This window comes from Nicrophorus vespilloides, unplaced genomic scaffold (assembly GCF_001412225.1).
Source record: "Nicrophorus vespilloides isolate i.1.1-1 unplaced genomic scaffold, Nicve_v1.0, whole genome shotgun sequence".
NCBI classification, from domain to species: domain Eukaryota; kingdom Metazoa; phylum Arthropoda; class Insecta; order Coleoptera; family Silphidae; genus Nicrophorus; species Nicrophorus vespilloides.
The window spans coordinates 863,799-890,215 of NW_017100106.1; the positions used below are offsets into that span (position 1 = coordinate 863,799).

At 33.8% G+C, this 26,417-nt stretch overlaps 1 protein-coding gene across 1 annotated transcript in view; it reads right to left on the reverse strand.

The window, feature by feature from the left end:
- The window catches only part of LOC108568284 (E3 ubiquitin-protein ligase MIB1), a 207,570-nt gene that overhangs the window by 158,580 nt on the left and 22,573 nt on the right, over nt 1–26,417 (reverse strand). Inside the window, exon 4 of the mRNA XM_017929266.1 lies at nt 8,902–9,053. Coding sequence (XP_017784755.1) covers nt 8,902–9,053 — 152 coding nt within the window. The remainder of the gene's footprint in view (nt 1–8,901; nt 9,054–26,417) is intronic.

Consider the following 26,417-nt stretch of genomic DNA (forward strand, 5'->3'; position numbering starts at 1 on the left):
AGAAAGAAACTAAACACCGTTTCGATGTGTGGGGTTGGTGTGCGAGGAAATAAAAATAGAGCGAGGGTGGCTGGATGACTGGCTCGTGGGTTTTCAAGAGTAATTGAAACGTTAACTAACGGTGTAGTGTTCACCGTGGGTACGAGGGGGTTACTGTTTGGGGGCGGAGTGGGTGTCTGGAGCTTTTGAAACTGAAATCCAGGCATGTTATCCAGAGCGCGCCATTCGAGATGGCTGAAACTCTGTAAGCCCATTGGTACATACAATGGCCCGGAATGGGAACGAGGGATCAGATTGGGATAAGCCGGGCGCGGCGGTGGATTGATCAGATGGCTTGATTGTAAAGAGTTAACGGGGGAAAACGGCCAGTAATTCGGCGTAATGCGCGTCCGCCGCCGCCACCTCCATATAATACCTCAGATTTTATACCTAAATGGCCACGCTGGACAATCGACGCAAATCCTCGAGAGAAAAATAGAAGAAGGAATGAATTTGAGCGTACGTTCTAAAAAGAATCGAATAACATAAATCTTTTTATTCCTTAGTAATTTCGCCATTTAATCTCAGGCTGCCGTTTTACTCTTACCTTAAGCTACGACACTAAATCACCCTTACGATAATAACCTCTCAGTTGATAAAACTGATTCATTTAGTCAGTTCTCTATTATGCCAATATACTGAAATCATGTAACACATTTATGATCCTCCTAACGACATGGTAAAACGGCCAGTATCAATTGAATTTTATATATAAAAAACATCATCTTACTCTGTTGTTTACATAATATATTATAGTTCACAAATATAAAATAAAAATGTCACAGATAATACTCATAACTAAATGTACACAATACATTGAAACAAGTTATTGTTTTATTATCATATATTATTTTATTTTTTTAACAATTTTATTAAAATTTATTTCAAACGTATTTGTTTTATTCATTTGAAAATATTTATTTATAGCTGTGTAAAGTTTAATAAGTTGATCTCTTCAATTAGAGAATTACACCGAAGGACATACTTGAATTTCAAGAGATGATGTTTTATTAATATTCGAAATACGCTACTTTCAACGCGAAGTTACATGAATTAATCTGCTGGTGTTTATTACGTATAATGATGCGTGGAAGGTAATTCTATTGAAAAAGGGAAAATGTCAGGGCCATAATATGGTTAAAAAGCACCTCGCCTACCCGTCACGCCCTCGTACGGACGCCGATGAAAGCAGAGATGTTGCCTGAACACAATTTTCAATTTGGTATTAATATATACACAACAACGCATTAAGTTGCATAATGGGAATAACGCGGTGGAATATATTACATGTAATACCCGTGCAAAATAGTCGGTGCATCGCTCAGACATGCGACGTCTGCGGAATAGCGGATGATGCATATGCAGCCAGAGCCAACTCGTTATCCATGGGGGGATTGTTGGGTGGTTGTGAGGCGGATGATGTGGATGAGGTGGATGAGGTGGAAGCCGGATGAAAAGGTACTGACCGCAGCAATCTTGAATGCAAAACTATAACTGCGGCTAATTTAGTTCTCGAACAATTTCATTCCGAGAACCGTTCAATTTGCCGTTTACGGAAATAAAATTGTGTATTGTGTCAATGGAGGGTGGTGGGGGTGGTTTTCAGGGGTGCAGAGCACGTGCTGCCACCGCCGGCCTGCGGAATTAACAGTGGAGGTTTTATAAGTCTACTGCAAGTTGTAATCCGAATACCAAACAGACACCAGATGCGGACTTCAACAGTTCTCCCCCTGCACTGCACAAAACCCAACTCAAACCCTCGGCCAACGGCAAAAAAAATACGAGAAAGAAAGGAATACAGAAAATAAACGAATGAAACAGCGAACGTCAACTTTTTGCTTCTTATCTAAAGGCCGTGCACAAAGGCGCGCGCTGGTAGAAAATATCAATTTATAATTTAGAAAAAAAAAGGAGGGAGTAGAAGGAAACACGAAATGTGGATGAAGTAAAATGGATGATCCTTTTATTTGCAGCAGTTCTAGCAAAACAGTGGCCAAACAAATAAACGGGAGGCTTGTACACAATCGGGGAAACTTTTAAAAAACTTTGATGCACATAGATCAAGACACAGACTATAAACTTTGTTGATTGCGAGGAAGTTGGGGGTCCAAATATATACGGGCCACAGTCAGCAGAATATATTCATCGAGCAGGATAGATGTTATAGACATTTCCTTTTTTAACTCGAGTAGATGCTACTACTACTATAAGTGTAATACATAACATAAATTTGATGAAAAGTAGTAATATTTCTTGTTTTCTATTTTTATCATAAAACACCTCTTCATATTGTGTGGTTGATATTTCATTTTAAATAGCATTAATTTAAGAAGTCCCCAGCTTATCCCCAGCTTATTGAGCACCGAAATAAATATTACAAAAAAATATAGTGCTTTCAGTTTTATTGAAAGTCTTTGATGTTTAAAAGTAGACATTTGTACAAGTAAATGCACTTAACTGAAAATAGTTTGTCAACTATAAATTCTATACTATGTAGTTTATAGTCCATAATTCAAAATTAAATGCCTATAAAAATTTAAATATATTTTTGTCTTTCAAAATATATTTTAAAAGCAACTTCATTAGTTATAATCAGTAAGTTTCAATCATTATTACTACTCCTCTGTATAAGGTAAAATAATCAATACAGAAACATTATATTTAATAATAAAAAAAACTACTAACATTAAATTAAACTTTCACATAGAAAAAAAAGTAGCACAGGTATGAAAACGAGACATTACTCCCTATATATGTATTACTTTTTTATTTCGGGGGTTGAGTTTGGATTCGGGGCGGACAATTCAGCGGAGATTTGTAGAACGCTTTATCGTCCGGAACACACTTTTATCTTCCGGCGAGAGCGCTCGTTGGATGGTAGGATGAGAAGGCAAAAAATACGAGCAGGGAATGAAGAGGGAGACGGCCAGGGAATAAAAAGAAAATTTGTAAGATTACAGATCATGCATATATACCTGGGAAATGGTAGAAGAAATTTCTTCATCTTATTATTATAAATTATGGACCCCGGCAGAATTCGCGGTTATGATGCGGTTTAAAGTTCGGATTTATGGCCACGCCCCGGCTATATTTACAATGCCTTTATGCATTAGCTTCTCCTCCGACGATCCTCCCAATAAATTACTCGTCTAATATATTATCTACTGCGAACTTGATTTGTTGCCTCCACCTCCTCCTCCCCAATTCTTTTTTGAAAGAATAATGTTTGTTGTTTAACTTTGCTTATCGACCTTCGCAACATAATACATTTTTCTATAGTAATTGCTAAATTGCAGTTTATTGAAAATACATTGAAGTTAATCAATATATTAAATTCTTCTCATTTAATCACAAAACAAAAATTTGACGAACATTGACATTATTAACAAAATCTAAAAAATTGTTTGTAATTATATATTTATCCAATATAGACAAAGTCTTTCAGTGTAATGTTATAACCGTATCAAATAATATATGTTGTTTTACTAAAGTAGATTTATCTGGCCTTATCAATTTAGTCATTAATCATCACAATTTACATTGCCCTTAACTTTTATAAGTTGCGCAACAGAAAATATGCGATGAAATTTCAAATAAACTCTACAGATATGTGACGCGATTTGTAAATTTAAAAAAAAAACAGAACAGAAAAACTATAAATATTGGATCAAAATATACTTGAATGACGCTAATCGAATCGAGTCATACATAATTATTGTTCCAAATTCACAATAGAAGGATTAACCGCAAAAAGACATCCATGTAAAATAAAATCTTATATTGTCATGTATATTTATTATGTATACCATCAAATTTGTTATATGATTTATTTGAGGATAACAAGAGTTATATAATTCAGAAGTAATAAATATGAGGAGATGTGAAATGAGTTTATAGAATTCAAGACATAGGTAACGTTGATTATATAATAATTCATTGAAAGAAAAGTATATGAAAAAGAATAATTTCGGTTTTTATGGATATATGCAATATTAATATGGTAAACATAAATTTGAGGCTTTTGAATTAAATATATTCTTATTAAATTTTAATAGGTTTTCAATATAATATTTTGATAGTGGTTTATGCAGTATTTAATCAACTACATATGACCATTTCCTAGTTCCTATTGAATCATATCTAAACTTGGAGTCGTTAAATGGTACACAATGTCAATATTAAATGCATTTGAAGATTTCCATTGTGTACACTGTAATTACTAGTAGTATCTACAACCCTCTGCCCACAACTGATTCTATCGAAATGTTGAGGATTGTGGGCATAATACGTACGTACGTACGTAGTTTGTCAATACCATTGGAGTTTCTGTTTATTTTACTGCAAACGTAAAATATCTTCATCATATTTTGTATATAAATTATCTAGCGATATATTTAAAAGCATTAATCTTTCAAACTAGTTTGAAACTTTTTCTATGGGATGCAGACATGAAACATATTTGTTAAATGCGTGGCGCAGATGTTTTTTCTTCATGGTATATCTTAATTTTGGAAATTTTCTAAGTGCCCTTGCATTAATTTAAAAGGTTGACGAGCGGCAGTTGTATTATTTTCTCCCTCGTGTTAGTAATCGGATAAGTGTGTTCGCACAACAATGTGCGAGTAAGTGGTGATGAATTACGATGATGTCTGTATATGGAGGCGGTGATTTAGGGCGGCAACCCCTCGACGGCGTCGTCACCGATGCCGCCTCCGACGTCCCGCAACTAACTCACTTCCGATTGAAAAATGTTTCCATATCAACGCCATTTATTTTATCCGTCCAAAAGTGTATACAGCACACACCCACACATCCACAAACAAACAATACAAAACCCCTAGTGTTTTCTCCAACGTTTCCTCTTTCCATTCAGCGTGCAAAAACCGCACTGCAGCTACGATACATTCAATTACAAACCAACATGTCAGCAGGACCCGTCGTCCCAATGTCCACTACGGAACTAGTGAAAAATTGCCAAAGAAAATCCAATTAATTTATTTATTTACCCGCACCAACGGCCAAACCCTGCTCATGCCCTTATAGGTATTATTCGTTCCCGTTTTATATACTTTTTTATTGCTTTCCTCTACGTCTATTCAATAATTTTTGCTTCGCCCGACGATAATGAAATAATAACAAAGGCCCCGGTGAGAGCATAATGGGTCAATACGTGATAGTCTAGTAGTGTGAAACGCAAGCTGTGTCCATATAAGGAGCGGGAAAGAGAAGAACACTGTTCAAATATAAAAAGGGCCTAACTAGAACGGTCTCACAAAGCTCAGAGGACCCTTGATTGCACCTCAAAGATGAACGCTGCACTCAATGTTGTCTTTTTTCTACTCACCCTCTCACTCCCCCAGAGTCCCTGAGCCTTTATCTAAAGGCCCTCAACTATATCAAGACAATACTGTTTGATCTATATTCTATAGATACATGTAACAGTGGTGTAGAAAAATATCGATGAACAAATATTATTCAGAATACGAATAGACATGTACGAAGATTCATAAAATATAAAAATATTGTACATAATACATCAAAAGTTGAACGGAAAATAGAACAGAAAAAAAACATTTTTACAAACCATGAACATTTAAAAAAAAATATTTATAATGTAAAACACTAATTTATTCATGCCAATAAAACAAACAAACATGAAGCGCTTAGAAGAGCTTCAGTTATGTCAAGCAGCAGATAAATTTATAAATTATTTCACCGTAAATTAATTAGCGCATTTGCTTCGTTGAATTTCACCCCCGCAGGAAACTCCTTACCTTTACGCATTTCAGATGAGAAACCAATAATTCCGGAATTATTGTGTTGTTGTTGTTGGTGTAGTGAGCGCACGAATCCATGCGGAATTTAATTTCCTTGCCTTCCCTTTGGAATAGCCCAGGGTTATAACCGAAACTTTTATGCGGTAATAAAATATAACTCACAAAATTATTCAAAACCAAGGGTTAATTTCAAATGATTGAAAATATTTTGTAATGTTTACTTGTGGAAATCACAGAACATTGCTGGCTGGACGGACGCACCAACTCCGAAAGTTTCTATGCGCTAACTAGGATATTTACTACAAACTTTACAATTACCACATCTTAACTTAGTTGCAGACAGTCTTAACATCTTTAGTAAAGAAAAATACTGGAAGTGCATCTAACATGAAATAATACAATATACAAAATTTATACCTTGAACTCTGTGTTTAAAAAACAGTAATCAAAAATATTTATTGATTTATATATATTTTCATAGAAGCAGTGACGATAATTCATAACTAAATTGAGTAAAATTACAGGATATTATTGAAGATACTCTATGATTTCCTGTTTTTTTTATATATAGGTCAAGTAATAAAAGGCATACATGCATGGAACTATAGTCAAAATCGATGCAATAGTAATAACAAACTTTCAAATACATATTTCATCATTTCGAATAACTGCATGAATTGGAATTCTGACCGGAAGAATAAATGCCAAGGGAAAATATTGAAGTTTAAAATAAGAGCGAGGCAAAGGGAAGAAAAATATGAGAAGAAATTGCGCGAGTAGCTCATAAAGCAACAACTATTCAATTTCCGTGCGTTCGCAGCCCACTGACCCGGAAGGACAATGAAGGAAAATTAGATAACGGAGGAAAGGCACATTTTGCTACGCTTCGTGCTTTGTTTGTTCGTCTTTAAGGATTACTGTGTATTCCAACCAAACAATATTATTGTTTAGTAATTTCAACCAATTACAAGTAAAAGAATTGGACGAAGAAGGAGCCTTAGCTGGCGAAGTAATAAAATTTGTTTGAGCTGTCTTATCGGAAGGATAAGGGAGGTTGGAGTGCCGATGGGGCATCAAAGTTGTCCAATTTGCCGAAGTCAATCCGCCCACCCGCACGCTTAGCCTCCTCCTCTCCCCAGCTAACTTTGCTAATTCGAGCAGCCAGAGAGAGCAGATAACAATGTTTCCAAGAGGCTAAACCTTTCCCACTTACAACCTACAACATAACCCACCAGCGTCGTTCGTGAAGCCCAACCTATTCTGAGAAAAATCGATCTAGAAATTAGCAATTTTTACAAAAAAAAAAAATACCCTATAAAGTTCAAAGAGGAAATACCCGGATCAAACCTGGAAGAAGTAAGAGAGGGCAGAGCAAAAAAAAGAAGATAGAAATGAAAATAAAAACAGGGAACGCAGAAAAGTGCTTGGATAAGACTTTTGTTTATGACGCAAGGGGACCGGCAGCTTTAAGTATTCGTAGCAAAGTTATAGTGATAACGTGACGTGCAGAGTGTTAGGAGACGACGGGTCGCATTAATTCCAGTAGGAAAAAGTTGCCTGTCCTAGTTGGCTATCTGTTTGTATTATATCCATCATATATAAAATACGGGGATCGGTCATTAGTTTCTTCCCGTTCTTTCTTCACAACGTAATATGCCTATACTTTTTTGTTACCAGAGTTCCTTCGTAAAAGAAATATAAACAAAACGCGAAAAGAGAAATCATTACTGATTTTAATTAAGAAAGTTTCCGAGGCCGTCTCTTCTAGACGCAAAGTATGGATGACAGATGAGTGCAGCACGGCACTGCCTTCATCATCACTTTTTGCTGAATGTACATCCTAGCAAGCGAACTTTGAGACGCGCTTGGCCCCCCGAAGTCGTTTCGCCACCGTAATGGGAACGTCACGGGCATTCGGAGACGATTGCAGCTGACACGTCATCGCAGACACATCTAGAGCTGCTCCTGCCATGATGAACACGTCCCATTTTAATCGTCAACCAACAACTGAAATCTACTGAAACATCCAAAACCGACACCCCTTGCCCTCGCATCACCCACTAGGAGCTACTCGTATTGGTATGAGTTGCACAGCGACGACTCATTCCCATTGTTTATTACGGGAGTGAAAGCACGTGTACATCTACCTGCCTGACCAATAAACCTGGTCTTCGTTGATTACGTTTCGTTATCACACTCTTGCCCCGGCGATTGAGTGAGCAATTTGCCTGTGCCCCCTATTTACGGCCAGCACCAGAGAGTACATGGAGCTTACTTCGCCCAATGGTTCCTGCCACACGAAACGGCACTTTGCCATCATCTAGTCCCCTCTATCCCGCCTGAACAATGATGCAGGAGAAGAGATATCACCCTCGACACACACACATACATTCACCTGCCCAGCCTCGTAAAATCTACTCACGCTCTTCACTCGCCATTTCCTCACAAACTAGACTTATATTTATCTAGGGTAATATATATCCGGCAAGCAGCAAATACTCAACTCAACAAACATAAAAGGGTATTAACTGCAGGTCTGCAGCATCCGCGCTTCTAACACGAATTACGCTTTCCTTTCATAAATATATTTGTGAATATACAGTTATATAAATAAATAAGATGTTAGCATCTCTGATAATAAGTTGGTAAGGCTATCGAAACTTTGCAGTCTGCTTTATCGTTCGCGAAAGGTTGCTGGAAACTATAAAAATGTATGTAAAATAACAAAGATTCCGAATCGGCCACTTATATCATCATCTTGCTGTTTTGAGTGCAGCAAGCGGGAATATTCGAGTGTGAAGGCGGTAGCTAGACAGAGAGAGAGATATGGGTCTGCGGTAATAATAGTCCCCGGGAAGTAGGTTTCGCTTCCGGCCGTTAACCATATTTCTTACACTCAAAAACAGTCGACGCGATAAATCATCGCGACGCCGCGCCGCAGCACCCCGCCAAAATAACAGGGATGTACGAAGTGCGGAGAGCAGAGGATGCTCCTCGAGGCGACTCCCCGCAGAGAACGGCATGGAGCCGGCAACGAACGCAATGGTCGAAAAGAGAAAAGAAGGATACGAGAATTGCCACTCACCTTGGGTTTCCTCGCAGAGCCGCATGGTGCAGAGCATTGAAACCGTTGTTGTTCGTCAACGTGATGTCAGCATTGTGGTCTAACAGGAGCGTCAGCATATCGTCACGTTTCTTTGAAATAGCATCGTGCAAAGGAGTGTCTCCTTCGGAATCCTAAAAATAAAATAATTTATTTTATTAACAAAACTCATCCACAGATGTTTTCTCTACAAATTACAATACATACCTAAAAAGTTAAGAAATTAAGATTTATATTGAAAACATGCGACAGATCGCAACTGAATAAGTAAATCGTTGCAAATAAATGTATAACCTTTCATAATTACTAACTTAATTGAAATATTGAAACTGTAATAATTAATTTCAACTATTTGTAATAATAGCCTATGTCTGGTATATTTCAATTAACTTATGTGCAACTGCAATATATTACAATGTTAATCGAAAGCGCATATTGAAATTAATTATTATTATCATTATATGCATAATATTACCATAATTACATGACCGTAATCATATTACTATAAATTGTAATATTAGTTTCTTCATTATAGTCTATTCAATCAAATATTTTTCAAATAATATAACAATAACTATAATTTATTGCATTCATAAAAAAAATACACAAATTTCCACCCTAATATATGAATAATTTAATTAGTAAATTAAACATGTATTTTAAAAAGATCTTCCTTTTTAGAAATGTTTATTGTTAATAACAGTATTTAAGGTATCTTTTATATGTTTTTTGCTTCATTATCAAAAAAAAAAGGGTCGGTGCTTTTGGAAAGTAGTTTTAATTTGATTCAAATAGATTACCATATTAAATGTTGGCAGGCAACGTTCTTTACATAGATAAGATTGCTTCATATTTTATATGGAATTTACATATGCTTTTATTCGTTTCGTAACCAGGAATATCAATGGTAAAGCGTAAAATTGAAAAATAAATACGCTTATAAAACTTTCCTTTCAGGGGTTGGAAATATATTAATGATGAAAGGAAGATTTATTACAAGTTTTCAGGAAAAAGGGGAGGAGGGGAAGGGTGGTCTCGGTGTATATTAAATGCGTGCATGTGTGTTGTGCGGGTTGGCATAATATTAAAGTGGGAAATAGACAAGTTGATAAAAGCGGGGGCGGCGTGAGTACGCGAAGGATGCGGCAGGAATAGTTCTTAATGTTTGCTGCTCGGTCTGCTCTTCTAGTCTCCTCCGGGGAAGGCACACAAACACGATGCGTATTACTTTATCCGTTTAGTTGAATAGTTGAGATAGTCTGCAGATAATCCCCGAGTCTCTTCAGTTATTATCTCCGCAGAAGGCGGAGGCGAATATAGAGCAAATGGGGTGGGCTAAGAGAGCAGCAGACTCAGCGCAATGTTTGAGTGGATAGGTGCTGCTGCCGCTGCTTCTGGTAGTTCGTTACGAATTTCGCAGTCGCCGGAATTACGAGCTAGCTCTTTCTACTCTATATCTCCACCTCTCTATCTCTCCGAGTACCATTTTGTTGTCATCCAGGAACTTAGCAAATTGTAAAACACTGCCCGAAGGTGTTGACCAACGAACTCACAAATACATAGAACCACAACCCCGAATCCAATTTCAAAACACTTTCTCGGCGAACAAAGTTTCATACTTTTGTATACTTGAGTACAATTTCATGTACTAAATTAGTGTCACTCATAGACATTATTTCTAATGAATAAGCCCTTTGGGTTTAATTCTTAATAAAACTGGTGAAAAAATATGTTTACTGATTACAAATATTTAAAGTTTTCTAAAACAAACTACTTATATAACTTCATCAAAACCATAATATATCATTAAAAAAAATATATTAGGTGGCACTTTCTGCAAGTATATGAATGAGCATAATAAAAAGTAACATAAAAAATAATTAAACAGTAAAAATTTAATTAAGATGTCAGAAAAGCGACATTCGAGAGATTCTAATAATAAATGAAAAAATTTTGTAGTGTGTGATGATATATTAACAATGTTTCCAACCTGAAAATATAAAGTGCGCTGTATGCCATCTATCATTTGTTAAATTATTCCAGTTATTACAAATGGTAAACATATTCAGAAATTACCATACATTTAAATTCTCTTGAATATATTTAAGAAAATTCAGTGCGCTCAGATATATAAGTTATCTTACATACTGTATATAATGCGTTAAAAACAAACATAAAACTAAAGTTTTTGATAATTATCACGAAATGTTAATGATAAGAAACATAGTGAATAAATCATAGTTAATGAGTATATTTGGATAAATATACATATCTTTATAGAAAGACACAGTTGCGGAGGAATCATACTAAATAAACTAAAATTACATTATTTGATAATATGATAACTGTATGATATAAGATTTGCTTCTTATTAATTTTAGATACATAGTTATGACAAATCGTGTACACCTTTGGAATTTTTATTTTTTTATAAACATATTATTAATTTATATTCATTTTTCTTTCTATTGACATGAAGACATCCTTCTGGAAGAGGTGCAGTGAAACATAAAAGAAATACAGCCCAAGTCATGTATAACCCTTTAAAATATTCTTCAAAGTTTAATACAGTTATATAAATCATAAAGCGGCAGCGATGTTAAGTAAACTGAGGCCACAATCTAGGCAAGGTAATAATTCAGGACTCGAGGGTGTCGGTGCCCGGGTTTAATAATTCTTCGGGGACCTGAATTTTTAAAATATCTCACATCTTTGCCAGTAAGTTGAAAGACGTGATCCCGTTCCCTCGCTGCTTCGTGTTTGTCTGCTATTTCGCCTACGGCCGCATCCTCACTACGTGGCCAGCCAACCCCCCAGGACCGACCATACCATCCGCCCATCTCGAACGGCCACCCACCCAACAAAACCATCTCTAGGCGCAAACCGCCCCACTTGCATCGCGTCTACAATTTTAATTCCATTCAAACGCCCAAACAAACAAGAAATCGCAGTCACGTATTGCCTGCCACACTCTCGAACGCCTGCATTCGATCTCATCACTTTGAACGCAAACACTCTTAGAATTATCAGCTCAATAAATGATGCAACTGAATTATTATACCAATACATTGTACAATTCATATAATAATTTCATATAAACCACAATTAATGAAAATAAAATTATTATTATTTATGTATATAATTTTACTATAGTAATACAGTATACCTCACATAGTCCGGTTTATCGGCTCTTCCAATATCACTGACTGCTTGAAATTGTATTAAACTAAATACATATATTTGTACAAAAAGACTTGACTGTGTAAAGGCAAAAACCAATCAATTATGTAAATAAAAATATTTAGAGTTTATTTTCTTTACTTAAAATTTAGATTATTGTTAAATTTTCAAACCGGACTATAGTAAATGTTGATTGCGAAATATTTCGGTATTATTATGTTAATTATATTTTCCATCTATAATAATAATCGTTGTTTTATTCAAATTGGGGCCAATACAAATGTTTAAATAATTAAATCTAAATTGAACGTAGTAAGATTTAAACGAATATTCTCTATTTAGAAGTTATATATCAACGATTTCACATACAGACTGCAGTCTCCGCCAGTATCCGAAATAATATTTTGAATAATTCAACCAGTTTTATTTGAAATAATTTAAAGCTACGTATAAATAAATGATACGTATAAATAAATTACTTCATTAGTTATTTTAAAAAAAATATCGTCCGTAATTTAGGCCTATGCACAACATTCAAAAAGTTTTTAATTTTTATCGAGGTAAGTTGATTAGTCGTTTTATGTATTCATATTTAAATATTTAAAACTCTCTCCTTTCTTACTTTGTTACGTTATCCGTGTTGCTCAAATGAATTTTAATAATTTATAGCAAAAATAAGACCTTTCTCTAAAAATATACGAGAACAGGAGATTGCCATTGTATATATTTTTCATGAAACTTTATAAATTTCATGGACTGAACATGTGAAGGAAAACAAGTTTTAATTAAGTAAGCTTGATTTAATAAAAAATAATATACTAACTCATTGAATATAGTGGTTGAAAAAAAGTAAATCATTATATTAATATGGAGATCTAGCAATTGACATTCTTGCAGTTCATTTGCACGGAGTTCTTCTTTAGAAACATAATATATACTAGTACAAAGTTGTTGTTACTTCCTACAATGTGTAAGAGGTATGGTATTAACTAATTTATTTTTAATAAAATATTTTTTAAAGCTGTTTCAGAGACATTGAAAATGTATTAACATATTTTCATATAATCATGATTTACAATTTTATAGTAACATTTGATAAATACATGGAAACTTAATAAATCGAAATATCACGCAGCTCAATTCTAGGTCCATAATTCATCTTGTATATAGATTACTAATACATCATTGTAAGCTACACATCTGCACATGCATCGACATATTACAATACTTCCTCGACAAGCAATTGTGTCTTAATTAAAGCCTACCGTATTTTGATGCATGTACTCACGCTCCGCGTAATTCCAAAATCGATATTACTTCATAGATTAAATAATAATATTTGATTTAAATATTCATTAATTAAATATCAAAACATAACAAATTTTCATTACATAAACATGTAATTTAATTATTATAAATTTCAATTACACGAATTCCCAGAATTGTCTACCTTGATAATAATCTACTCAATAATAATAGATCATGATAAAATTATACAAAATATATACAGCCGTTCAATTTTCGTCATTTTTCGGTACTTGATGACGCTAGTGTCACATTGACAAACATGAAGTAACAAAAACAAAAATCACAAATGGAATCTGAATAAAATCATTTCATGACTTATTAAATTATCTTGTTCTGATTAGATAATATATTATAAAAAAGATATAACGATATAAAATATATTCAAATTAATAATAGAAAAGGATTTATACTCATATGTTAATACTATATAAGATATATAGATCGTATTTAATTGTAATGTTGTTTTTACTGCATTTAATTTAAAATTAATAGAGCAAAAACACTTATCTGGTAGAGTAAAGTGTTGGTATAGTATATGATTATTAAATTATATGTGGTGTTTGTGGGTGAATTTTCTGCGGTGGATGCAATTAATGTTCGAGTTTACGTGAGAGAGGTTTCGGTCTGTGGTGGGATCGGTTAGAGAGCAGATAGAGAGGAGAGGCGTCCTGCGAGGGGTCACCAATAAATAAGATGGAAGAAGATAATGGCGAAGTTATCCACGGTCATAGATTAAACAAATCCATTTAACGTGTCCCCGTAATAAAAGAGTATACTATCTACAAGACAGTTTTATAGGGGCCGAGTAGCGTAAACCACATTAGAGGGACACTATCCTTTAACACACATACATTCCACTGCAGAATGCGAATCGCCCCGGAGTAATTTATATATCTACATTCATCCCCTCCGGATGACCAAACGGGACCAACGAAGAAAAAGATACACGATACGACAAGGAAGAGCAGCAAAGAAGCGAGAACCAAGAGCGAAGTAAATAAAAGAATTTAAGAGCATAGGGAAATTAATTACATATCGCCAGTTCACAGGACATTAAGGCCATTTGGGACGAAAGAGAGGGAAAAATAAAAATAAGTAAACTATATTAATGCGATCGTAAATCGCTTCTCACATAGCCAGAAAGAGAAAGATAGAGGGGTAGAGGGAGCGAAGTTTTGCAGGGATTTATAAATACCAGTCGATTTAATGGTCCGGCTTTAATTTAATCACTTTAAAACTCTGTGCGGATCCTCCAACGGCGAATGCATAAAATAAGCTCCCCGTTTACTAAAAATAAAAGAGAGGAAATAACCAACAGAAACAAGAAAAATCTATATGAGAGAGATAGATAAATAAAAGCAGAAAACGTATCTAACAAAAGAGAATACCATCTATTAGATCTCAACCAAACCTTATCTAACTTAATTTTTATTTGGGTCTGCACGCACCGCTCGCTTCTGCTGTAGAATATGAGACCGTGAAGACCACAACCCTTGCTGTTGCCCTTCTAATTCATGGCCGCAGACCTCAAGCTGCAAAGCCTGGGTTCCGCGTTGCATGGAATTTATTACAAAATCTCCACGTAGCCGGAGAGTGTAAAAACTGGAAGCACATAAATCCCACCAAAAACTATCCTCCTAAATCCTTTATTTATTAAGCAAAAATTAACACATACACATAGGGGGAATAATCGCCCAAAGAAATTACCGGTTTCATCCCCATAAATTCACTCGTATCGTGGATTTAAAAAAGCTCTCATGATTCTGAAAAAAAAAATACATACTCGTACACAGCGCAAAAATGCAACGCTGAAAGGCGTGATAAATTTAAATAAAACGAAATTACTTACTCCATGAACTTTGTTTATGGAGAATTCAGAGAGGATTATAAAATGTAATTATACTATTAAAAATATTTTTTAAATATATAACTTTGTAATATGTAATTAAACTATAATGCATCACATTAGAAGGCAACTAGTATTACAATTTATGTTTATAAAAGAAATTGTTGTCACGAGTTTGCACTAGTGATTTCAATATATATGGTTTGCTATTAATATTAAAATTATAATATATCTTGTAAGTATTTATTTGTATATTTGTATTACTCTTTATTGATCACTTTATCAATTTAATGGAATTATTATTCTAGATAATTGCCTTCATTCTATTACACTTACATTATATTTGCCTAATAGATTCATACATTTTGTATTAAGATGTGAGACCAGATTTATAACAATTATGATATTTTCTATTGTAAAATGCTAAATCAAATACCTGAAATATGTCCCATTCGACATTCTATAAATTGTAATATAGTCAATTTGCTCTAAAATCAATCAGAGTAAATGAGTAGGTTATATACAAATGTACTGCTGTAGGCGATATATTCAATTGAAAATTAATTAATTGTGTGATACTACCCAATTCGTATTAGATGATACAATTTCAGAAAATCAATACTTCTCGTGGCATTATTTCATCAGCGGCGGCGTAATTGAACGTTGGAAATTAGATGAGGCTGAGTATTAAACAGTGTTTTCTCCATTCGTCATAGTTTTAGTAAAAGAGAATAAACTAAAAGTCAATTAATCACGCATAGTGAAATGTGTAAATATATGTATATATAGAAGATTAGGAAGAAAGAGAAGAGAACAGAGCATGGTGAATATAGTATAGCCTGATGAAGGGGGGTGTTTTGTAGTTAATGCGAAATTCATATGGGGTTTTCGGATGCTGCTCTCTGTGGAAGAGGCAGGGGGTTTTATATGAAAGGCCTTGTTCGCATTACCGTTCCCATTCTGTTTATAGAAGTTTGCAGCCCGGGCAAAGAAGAGCAGAGTGCGGTGGGTAGAGGGAACAAGGGGATGAAGAACCCCGGTCCCGGTGCTGCTGGCTGCTCCACTCCAGTTCCGTGCTTTCGGTAACTGGCAATTTCATGCGGATGGCCTTTCCTTGCCTCCAGGATAAGGGAAGATTGTATCTTTCTCCATATCTCTCTGCGCGCTGATGTCTGATTAAATTGTTTTCGTTTTTCACATGCAAACACACTCTATTAGCCATCCCATTCTTATTAATACCACGTTTATGTCTTCATTTTCATATATTTACGAAACAAAGATGCTCATATAAACAAATAAATTAATGAAATATTAGTTGCTAATATCAGAAGTTTAGTAATCTAATTGAACAGTTTAATATGTTAGTAAAACAAGGTAAATTTAATTTAAATTGCATCTGAGGATTGCTAAAAAATGTCGCTAGAACTTGCAAAAAATTCTGCAGATGGTTGATTTGCCGATATATATGAATTGCTACTTCACAAATCCCTTGAGGATGTTGAAATAATAGAGGTTATATATGCCCCTTCTGATCTGCTGGAAGAAAATCATATTGATGATGACAAAAAAACTCCAGTTACTGCAAATGTAATAAAGAAAATTATATTCTTACACATGATCGTCTAATTGACCAATACCATTTTTTAAATGATTATATTTTTTGATGTCTAGAACCAATGTTGTGTTTTTTTTATACATTATATATATAATATTTTTATACAGATTATTCAGTAAATCAATCTATCATGTAAAAACAGGATTAAGTGTAGTTGTTATTAAGTTTATAGAATAACAATATTATTCAGAATCTTTTGAAATAATATATGAATTATGTACAACTCAATATTACCTAAAAGTTATTTTTCAATCAAGCTAAAATCTCAAGAGTTGCAGCAATTTGGCAACCTTAAAATTTGGCATAGATTGGAAACACAGCAAAGTACTTGTGCCAGGAATGCTTTCCTCATTAGTGATTACTCTCATTAAACCAAATACCTTTCTTCTTAATACAAGAAATATTCAAAGGATTATTGACCAGAATCTCTCCGCCCAAAACAAATTATTTAATACAAAACTTTTATAATATTACCTTCCTGTTATATTTATATTTTCAAATTAACTTATCTAATGATAGTAATTCGAATGTCATTATATTGCAATAAGTCATTTAGTATAAACGAAATAGTAAATTTAAGATAATCTAGGAGCATAGTAATCATTGACCCACTAGCATTCCAATTACCAAAACTATTCGTAAGTACAATAATTTGCTCATGATAATGATTATTTCCTAAAAATAAATATACATATATAAATATTTTTATTTTTCAATGTTAATATTATTTATATATACATAAATATCGAGTTTTGTTTGACTTATTATTGGGTGTTGATGAAATACGAGGATAAGACGATTGCATTGCGCTACTTATGATGTCGAGACACGAACCAAAGAAAATATCTTCATTTCGATTCCACCCAGCTCGTCTGACTCTTTGTCACAACTTTTCATTCTGTCGTATATCCTCCCTGTCCCCCCCTCTTTACTCTAACCGCACTCCCACATACCAAATAAAGGTGACATGTGAACGTTTTCTATATATATATATATAGGTGTATGTGTGTGTATTTTCTGCTAGCACCAAAGCTGCTGCTGCTCGTGGCAGAGTTGAACTCTGCGTTTATTGCAAACACGAAATGTATTACTTTCCTTTTATATTGAGGTTATATTTTGCTTGAGTAAAATATTAAAACAAAAGAATTACGTATATCTGTTGAAAGTGAAGGAGATGGGGGCAACGAGTGATGCTTGAAAAATCATTACCTGGCCCTGGCCATTAGTTGGCTTACTTGAATATGCATTCGGGCAAAGATGATATCAAGAATGTAAATAAGTAGGCAAATGACTGAGGGATCGTAAAATTTTCAGTTATGCACATAATTAAGACGTGATTAAAAGGTATTATTATCCCTCGTAATAAGCCAAAACAACCATCGAGACTGGCGGGTGTACGCGGGAGGGGGATGCAAATTTACACACGAAATGGGACTCGAATTGAATGCAAATCAAACACAAATAAGAGCGCTGAATTGCGAGAGAGAGAGCTTTCCATGGTTACGGAAAACACAAACCGCAATGAAATATATGCCAACCCGTTCGTTCCGAGTAGAAATACATATTAACAAATATTATTTATCCATCCACATATATAAATATTATTCCAATACCTACTTCCATGGTCTTCCTCTCTACCTCTCTTAACTGTACATATATTTAATTAAAGAAGCAAATACTTTTTCTGATGTTGAAACAAACCAGTTAATTGCTTTAATGTTACAGTTTCTGTTCCAGTCAGCAGAATATAAACAGCATTTGATAAATACAGAAGGAATATAAATATTAATTTTTGCACCGACTAATTAACCCCAACGGTCTTCAAAGCTCGAGCCCAGGCAAGCACAAATATTGATTATATTAAATGCTTAGTAATATGAATGAACCAAAGTAACAGTAATATGAAACTATACGACCAGGAGCAAAGCGCAGCGACACAAAACAATAACAATTGCTTTAATTGCGATTTTATCGCGTGACAATTACGAAAGTTTTAATTAAAACTTGCCCAACAATATTGCTTCGTTTAGAAAATTTAAAATTATTACGTGTTCCTCGTTTCGCCGTATTCGCTACTTCCATCTTCTTTGTCCGCGTCGAGCAGATTTCCCCCTAATGGAAAAATATAAATAAAAGGAACGGCAAAAGTACATGTACACGATAGAGAGAGAGAGAGAGAGAAAGAGCGAGAAAAAGGAACCTGTTTGATGTGCGAATTTAATATTCATGGATTTTTATTTTATACAACGTCTTTTTCTTCGTATGCGAGGGGTGGTTCCAACCGACTATGAGAGGAGCGCAGGGGTTTCGAGCAAATTCCGTTTCCTTTTGTGAATTAAATTAAGCGTTGTAATGGATGAGCCATTATTTAAATTGCGCCCGTATTTGCAAAATATAAAATCTGTGTTGAGAATTTTACGAATTTACTCATACTCTTTGTTACTAATCATTTACAAATTGTTATTATTACAATCAACAATTATATGAACTTATCTCTTTCAAATCTAAGTCCATATAAATACTATCTATGAAATATATTTATTAACTTTGTTAAATTACAAAATAACATTAGTGATAACATGGACAAGTAACATATAGATAAGATCAAACAAATGAACAATATTCCAATATTATAGTACAATCACTGTACATTAGCAATAATAATTTCCGAAAATATTGACAGACATATTGTGAAGCAATTTCACATCCGATTATTATTAATCTGTAATGATTGAGAATATTTCAATAGGTTTAAAAATAATATTAATTTGAAATGAAAAAATTATTGATGATGCAAGTCCACCCATTATTGATTTCTTTCTGCAAAATTGAAATATAAATAAATTACCGTTATTACAGGTATGAATAAATAACGTTCGCATTGTACGAATGTATTCACATTATTTTATGAAATAATATAAAATTACACGCGTAATTGTATGCTACAACAGTATTACACAACAAAATCCCTCATGAGTGGGTACAGTTCGTTAAAAAAAATTCAATTTATTTTATGTGTATAAAATTAAAACTATTCGTGACGAGATATTTTAATATTTATTCCAGGTAAATAAATTAATATCCTTTGAAACAGTTAATCTTTTTTTGGTCTATTATTATTGTTGTTGTGAATGTAAATGTTTCATTTTGTTTTGACTGTTGGAATAAAGATTATTATTATTAAATTAATATACGGTATGAAAGACTGTTTATATCGTCTTTACATATTTGGAGATATGATATTTTAGAAATCGTTGATCTTTCATCGTCATATTAAATCTATTTTGATTTTATCCTTATTCACATATTTTCATATAATATTTGAAACATCTTCAAAAGAAACAAAAATCTTTTATTCAATATTTTCTAATGATTTCATAATTAGTGGAAACAGAATACAAGATATTTTAATAAAGAAAATTAAATTACTCCAACGGTAGTAATTAAATACAGTAGAACCTCCATAATTTCGGAATTTTTACTCTTATAATGAAATACTCGTATAGTGAAACTAATGTAAAATACGATAATGCGTTCCATGTCGGAAAAAAATGTATAACTTGTTAATGATTTTGCTTTTCATAACTATGGTTATTTTTATTCTTTCGCTTTTTATTCTGAGACATGCAGGTGTTGTTATAACATATAAAAATACAGATAATATGTGAACACAAGTTTTGAAAATGATGCAACAGGCGCACAATCTGAGACTTCACCTTTCCTTGTCGCTTGTTAAGCGAGTCATTTTTACAATTTATTTTGCTCGTTAAGCGAAGTGCTTATAAAGCGAGGTTCCACTGTATAGTGATAAACAAATGTATTTACGTTGCAATACATAACAGCACAGTATGCAATTGTAGCTGAAATCTCAATTAGTGTGTAGTAGTTAGTACGCCTAACATACATTTATTTATCACGTTACACATATGGATATAGTATTGTAATGTACATGTGGATATAGTATACAATTTTTGAAACATGTTATATAACATTTCAATGCCACTGAAGAACTGATTTAATAATATCGTAGTAACAACTTGTATAGCTGTAGCTCTGGGTACATCACAAAGACAATATATTTCATCATAAACGAATGCCTAAATTCTATTCGTTATCGTTCTTTTAGTAGGCTATTTGTCAAAGAAAGTTTGTACCCCACTGATCTAAACGCTTCATGAAGCGATTTGCTAATATTTTTGAGATGTCCTGTGAAATGGTCTCAATACAAATCAAGTCCTTTAAGATGACAGCACAGTTGAGCGAGGGTGCAGCGTGTGGTACGGAGGCAGGAGAAGATTCGCACATACCCACCCATAGCATATCCTCCACATAGCGAGATCCTCTGAATGATGATGTGCCTGCGGCACAGCCTGCTCCAAGATAAGGACACCGACACGGCGGTGATATTAATGCTTCCATATATTTTATTTCCGCTCCGCAGTATTAAACCGGAGGGATGCGAGTGTGAATAAAATAGGAAGGAAGACGCAGGAAGAGGAAACGAAGCACGGGACTAAAAAATACATAGCTAGAAGAAGGAACAACGGCATATATAGTAGTAGTCCTACTACTATCCTTAAGTGTGTCCTGTGAGGATTCGCACAATGAACGCGGAGAGAAGTTCATTTCGTTTGTCGGAAGATGTGACAGTGAAATGTAGAGGTTTTAATTAGATTCCGGGATCAAATCGTGTTCCTTCTCGTTGGCTGCGTGTGCAGCCAAGAATCACTTTTCTTAATAATCACGACATTTATCATTACTTAAAAATATTAACGAGCCGGAATAACGAATTTACGAGTGCCCTGCGCGACTCAGGAGAGGAGATGTTTAATTAAAATCGCACTCGCGAGTTCCTAATTATTTACGAAGAGAGGTTTCCAGCCTTCTTCCTCTGCGATTCGCTTCGCGTGGACCGTTTTTTCTTTTATTTTTCATCCTGCTACTTTCTTGAGTTCTCTGTGGCTTCAACGGTTTGCGACATTCGCGCGGATTAAGCTAGTAGACAACAGCAAAAAAAAACACGTACATTGAAATTGTCAAGAGAAACTTAAGCTTTTTCGCATCCACTTTAATTAAAATAACTCCAGTTTCACTACGCCTCCGCTTAAACTATTTTTTTATTACATTGCGAAGCACGGGTCCTCGAAAGATAATTAATTAATTACTTTCATGGATCACACATACATTACGTCAAGCATAAATCGATATTGCGGATTTGCAATTTCGCCGAAAGACCCATTCATGAAAGCAGGCGGTGATTTTATTAAGGTGCTTTGAATTAATACTTTAAGACTTCAACTTCACGGTGATTGTCATAAATCTAATTAAAATTCCATTAAATTTAACACTCGTAGATGTGCTACTATAACTATAAAATGTTCAGGCTGTTTTACACTAAACGTCAAGATTAAACTTATTAGCACATACTGCAGAAAATATAATTTAATTTATTCAACTAATTATAAATTTCATATTTTTATTAATTAATTATAAAAAAAATATTAAAATATTTATTTTTTTCAATAATTTTTATAAATATAAATAGTTATTACCAAGTAAAACAAAAACAATCTCTTTGATTAGTTTAATTCGCTTTATAAAATAATATTAACTTAATCAAAAAACTAAAGGACCTTTTACAGTTAATAAAAATGATTTTTAAAATAAAAATTTTAATGACAATAAAATTATGCTTGAACATACAACTCCCAATGATCTATCGACTTGCAGCCAGTGTTATTTCGCAATCATTTTATTGACTTTTTTTGTGACTGCTTTGAGAATATTTAATTTACAATCTTCCACCGCATAAAATAAATACATCCCTCCAGACCCATTTTATCACTAATCTGTTCAATTACATAAACTTTATGTTCCCCGTGGCGAATTGACATGATAACATCAGTGTTTGTTGTACTTTATTCTGGTTCCCTTTTTATTAGGCTATTTTTGCTCAAATTACAAAAATAAATTTCTCCAATTTCGTTATATATAAAACACTGCCACTGGATAATTACTAGATTAGATAAATCTGTTACTGTATACCTTGTACTTAAATATCAAAAAATCAACTAAATATATTAAATAAAAGTAAATAAATCTACCTTATCTACTACATTACCTTAAGTTCATTTACGTTAACTTAAAGAAATACATTTCCAAAAATACAAAAAATATGCTTTAAAAACAACAAAGAGTTATTGAGATTCATAAATCTTTATAATACGTTTTTATAAGTAAATAATTGATTAGAGTAGAAATTTAACACCACTTATAATACAATTATGGAAAATATTGCTATTATCTGAAATCATGTTAAAACAAATATTGAATGGAATTTACATGTTATAACAATATAATGATCAATTGTATATCAAAAATAGTATTAATAGTTCACGAATTCTATAGATCATTTATTTACTTTATCCTATTAATACATGTATATGACTGAATAATAAGTAACAGTAATTAACAAACATTTTTAGGTAATTTGTAATATATGAATTACTAATGTATTATGTGCATTTCAAAATCCATCAACACTTGGAACTAAAATGGCCGTATTTTCCACGTACACGTAGATTCTATATATATATATTTTAAATAGTTGTGAGGTTTAAACGCACCCGTGAATAATAACAATTCGGTGTAAATTTAAATAATGCCTTGGGGTGATTTAGTTTTTGCACGTTCACAGCATAACATGCCGTGACAAAGTGGACACGCGAATTAATGTTTATGTTGTTTTGCAGGGTCGAAAAAGGATGGCACCAAACTATGCCCAGAAACAAACAAACAAAAAAACAACTTTATATATATATTTGTATGTGTACAGAGCGACAAAAAATGACCAACGTCACAATAAAACAACAGGCAACAAACAGAGCGCATTACATAACGCGAAATTTTAAAATTACATTCGCGACAGATAAACACATCGCGCAAATTGGGATAAATATTTTAATCCGTGAAATCCCGACATCCGGTGCAAAACAAAATAGACCGGAACAGCAGGGAGCAAAAAAATAAATATAAATACAAATAACAGCGGAGCCGAACACGCAGACACCGATGTTGTTGCCATAATAAAAAGGTAATAACCGCAGGAAAGGGTTTGGATTTATTTTGTAATGGAGCGAAGCTTAACTCGTCAAAGAAAATGCTTTAATTAAATTAAAATTCTCGTTTCATGTCCGTCTCCGCCGCTTTTGGCTGCACCAATCACGCACAACTCGCAATAAATGCGTTAATTAGTATGTGCTAATTCTTCACAACGGCAGATGCAATAATTAAAACCGTTAGTCAAATCGATGCGACGAGCTAATATCGAGTTCGAAGTGAAATTAAAACAAACTTTTCTTAATAAATCATAAGGAAACACAAAACAGTCTCGCGAAGATGAAGAAAATGGAGAATTCCACTAATTAACTTCCACCCCTATTGGATAAATGAAAAATGCTTCCTCAAAGATTTGCTTTAAAGCAGCATTGATGAATGACTATTTCCCAAACAGCCCCAGACTCGAACCAATTAGCAATTCGGAAAACACTTCGAGAAATCTTCTCACCCCGCGCAGAAACGTCGGCCCCTAAAACATTTCGATTGAACGGAATACAAAAATGTTGCTTTTTCTTTTTATGCGTGCTTACTTATTTCTTCAACCTCCCTCGCGTTAGGATTATATCAATCCTGTAAATGACAATATGGAAAGGCGCTAACGAAATGAAGACGAAGGATATACAAGGGATGCGTATTAAATCTAAAAGGGAAGAAGTTTATATACACAGTCGCTGTCTCGAGGATATCGAATGGTTTGCTTTAATTTAAGCAGCGACGGATTTTTCCCTACCCCGGGATATTTATTTGTCTGCCATTCGGGAATGTTGATGCGCGGGTGGAAATCTAGCAGGAGCGGAAGCGCATTCTTTCCTAAACAAAACACGAGGGTTGGTAAGTTATTGCAGCACTCTTAGAAGAGATCTGGGCTTAATTCAGTTCGGAGATCGGGTTTAAAGCGGGCCGCCATCAATTTGCGAAGTGTCGCACGGAGGAAAAACAATGCGGAATCCAGCTTAAACCTCCCTTCTTCTCAATCACATCGTGGACCGAACACATTCAATACAAAACTTTTGACGCACACGTAGACGGCAAACAGAAACTAAAAACCCGAAATGAACTTTCCTTTTGTGCGGCAATCCAGGTTTTCCAAGGAAATTGCCAATTCAGCGACTCCCCGTTATACACGTAAAAGATACCATACATCCAATCCTTAAATATTTGAGGAAAAAGCTTATGCTCGCTACCGCATCCACAAACTATTGTACTTTCAAACTGACCGACATACAAGAAAACTTTACTTGCTCAATACTTTTCGACAATAAAGAAAATCTACTTTATTTCGATTTGTCGATACATCTGCAGACACAAAGAAATTATTACATTTATTTTTATTCTTAAGCACTAAAATACTTCTTGAATGTTTCTAAATAATAATTATTATTTTATTCAATGCAATAAATAAAACAATCGTTTTCCATTACAAAATCGATTTACATGTAATATATGTAATAAATACAATTGTGAAATAGATAGTAAGTTTCAAATTTAATCTGAAAACCTAAGAAATATCATTGCTACATATAGGGCGATAAACAAGGACCTCCAAATGGATACAATGACTTACAGTTATCAAAGAAAACTTACAGCTATCAAAGAAAATCGTGGGAGATACAAATGTTCTAGCTACAAATCTTCTACAACAGTCTAACAACCCAACGACTGAAATATATCAACCCACTAATTCCACCTTTAACATTTGACTCAAGTCTACTTTAACTGAAGGAAATTTTCAAAAATACTTTTCTAGATCTGTGTATCGATTATTTAGTATTTATATTATAAATTTACATTTTTATATTTTTTTATAATTCAACATGAAAGAGATTCTTAATTTAATTTTCTTCAAAATGTTGTAGAATGTTACCTTGAAATAGTTTAGCTAAGAAAGTAAAGTATAGAGACGAAACCTCAGAAATATTAGAGAGATCGCAGTATTCTGCACATTCCGGTAACTAGAACATAGTTTTAACATGCACGATACGCATGTATTTGTAAACTGTTTATAGTTAATTAAATTATATCAACAAATATGCATATAAAAGAGATCCACGGAAAGACCGATGAAAAATGCTAATGACTAGCAAAAGCAAACAACATAAATAAAACACTTTACGCTGCAAATTGAAATTCATATAGATTTGTAGAAAATGTATAATCGGATGCAAATGGATGCATGTACGGCTTCCAACATGAAAGCGAAAAGACTGAATTTTAAAGCATTGAATGCAAAGAGACCGAAAGAGAGAACAGGATGTATTCGGAACCACCCCGACAGCAACCGGGAGAGAAAAAGAAACAATTACAACAGCGCTAGTTGAAATTGTCCAATCAATGGATTCATTGTGCTAATTATTTATCTTCCCGGGAAAGTTTGAAAATAAACATTGAACCGTACAACAGGGTTTCGGGCGCAATATCGAGAGCGCTTTG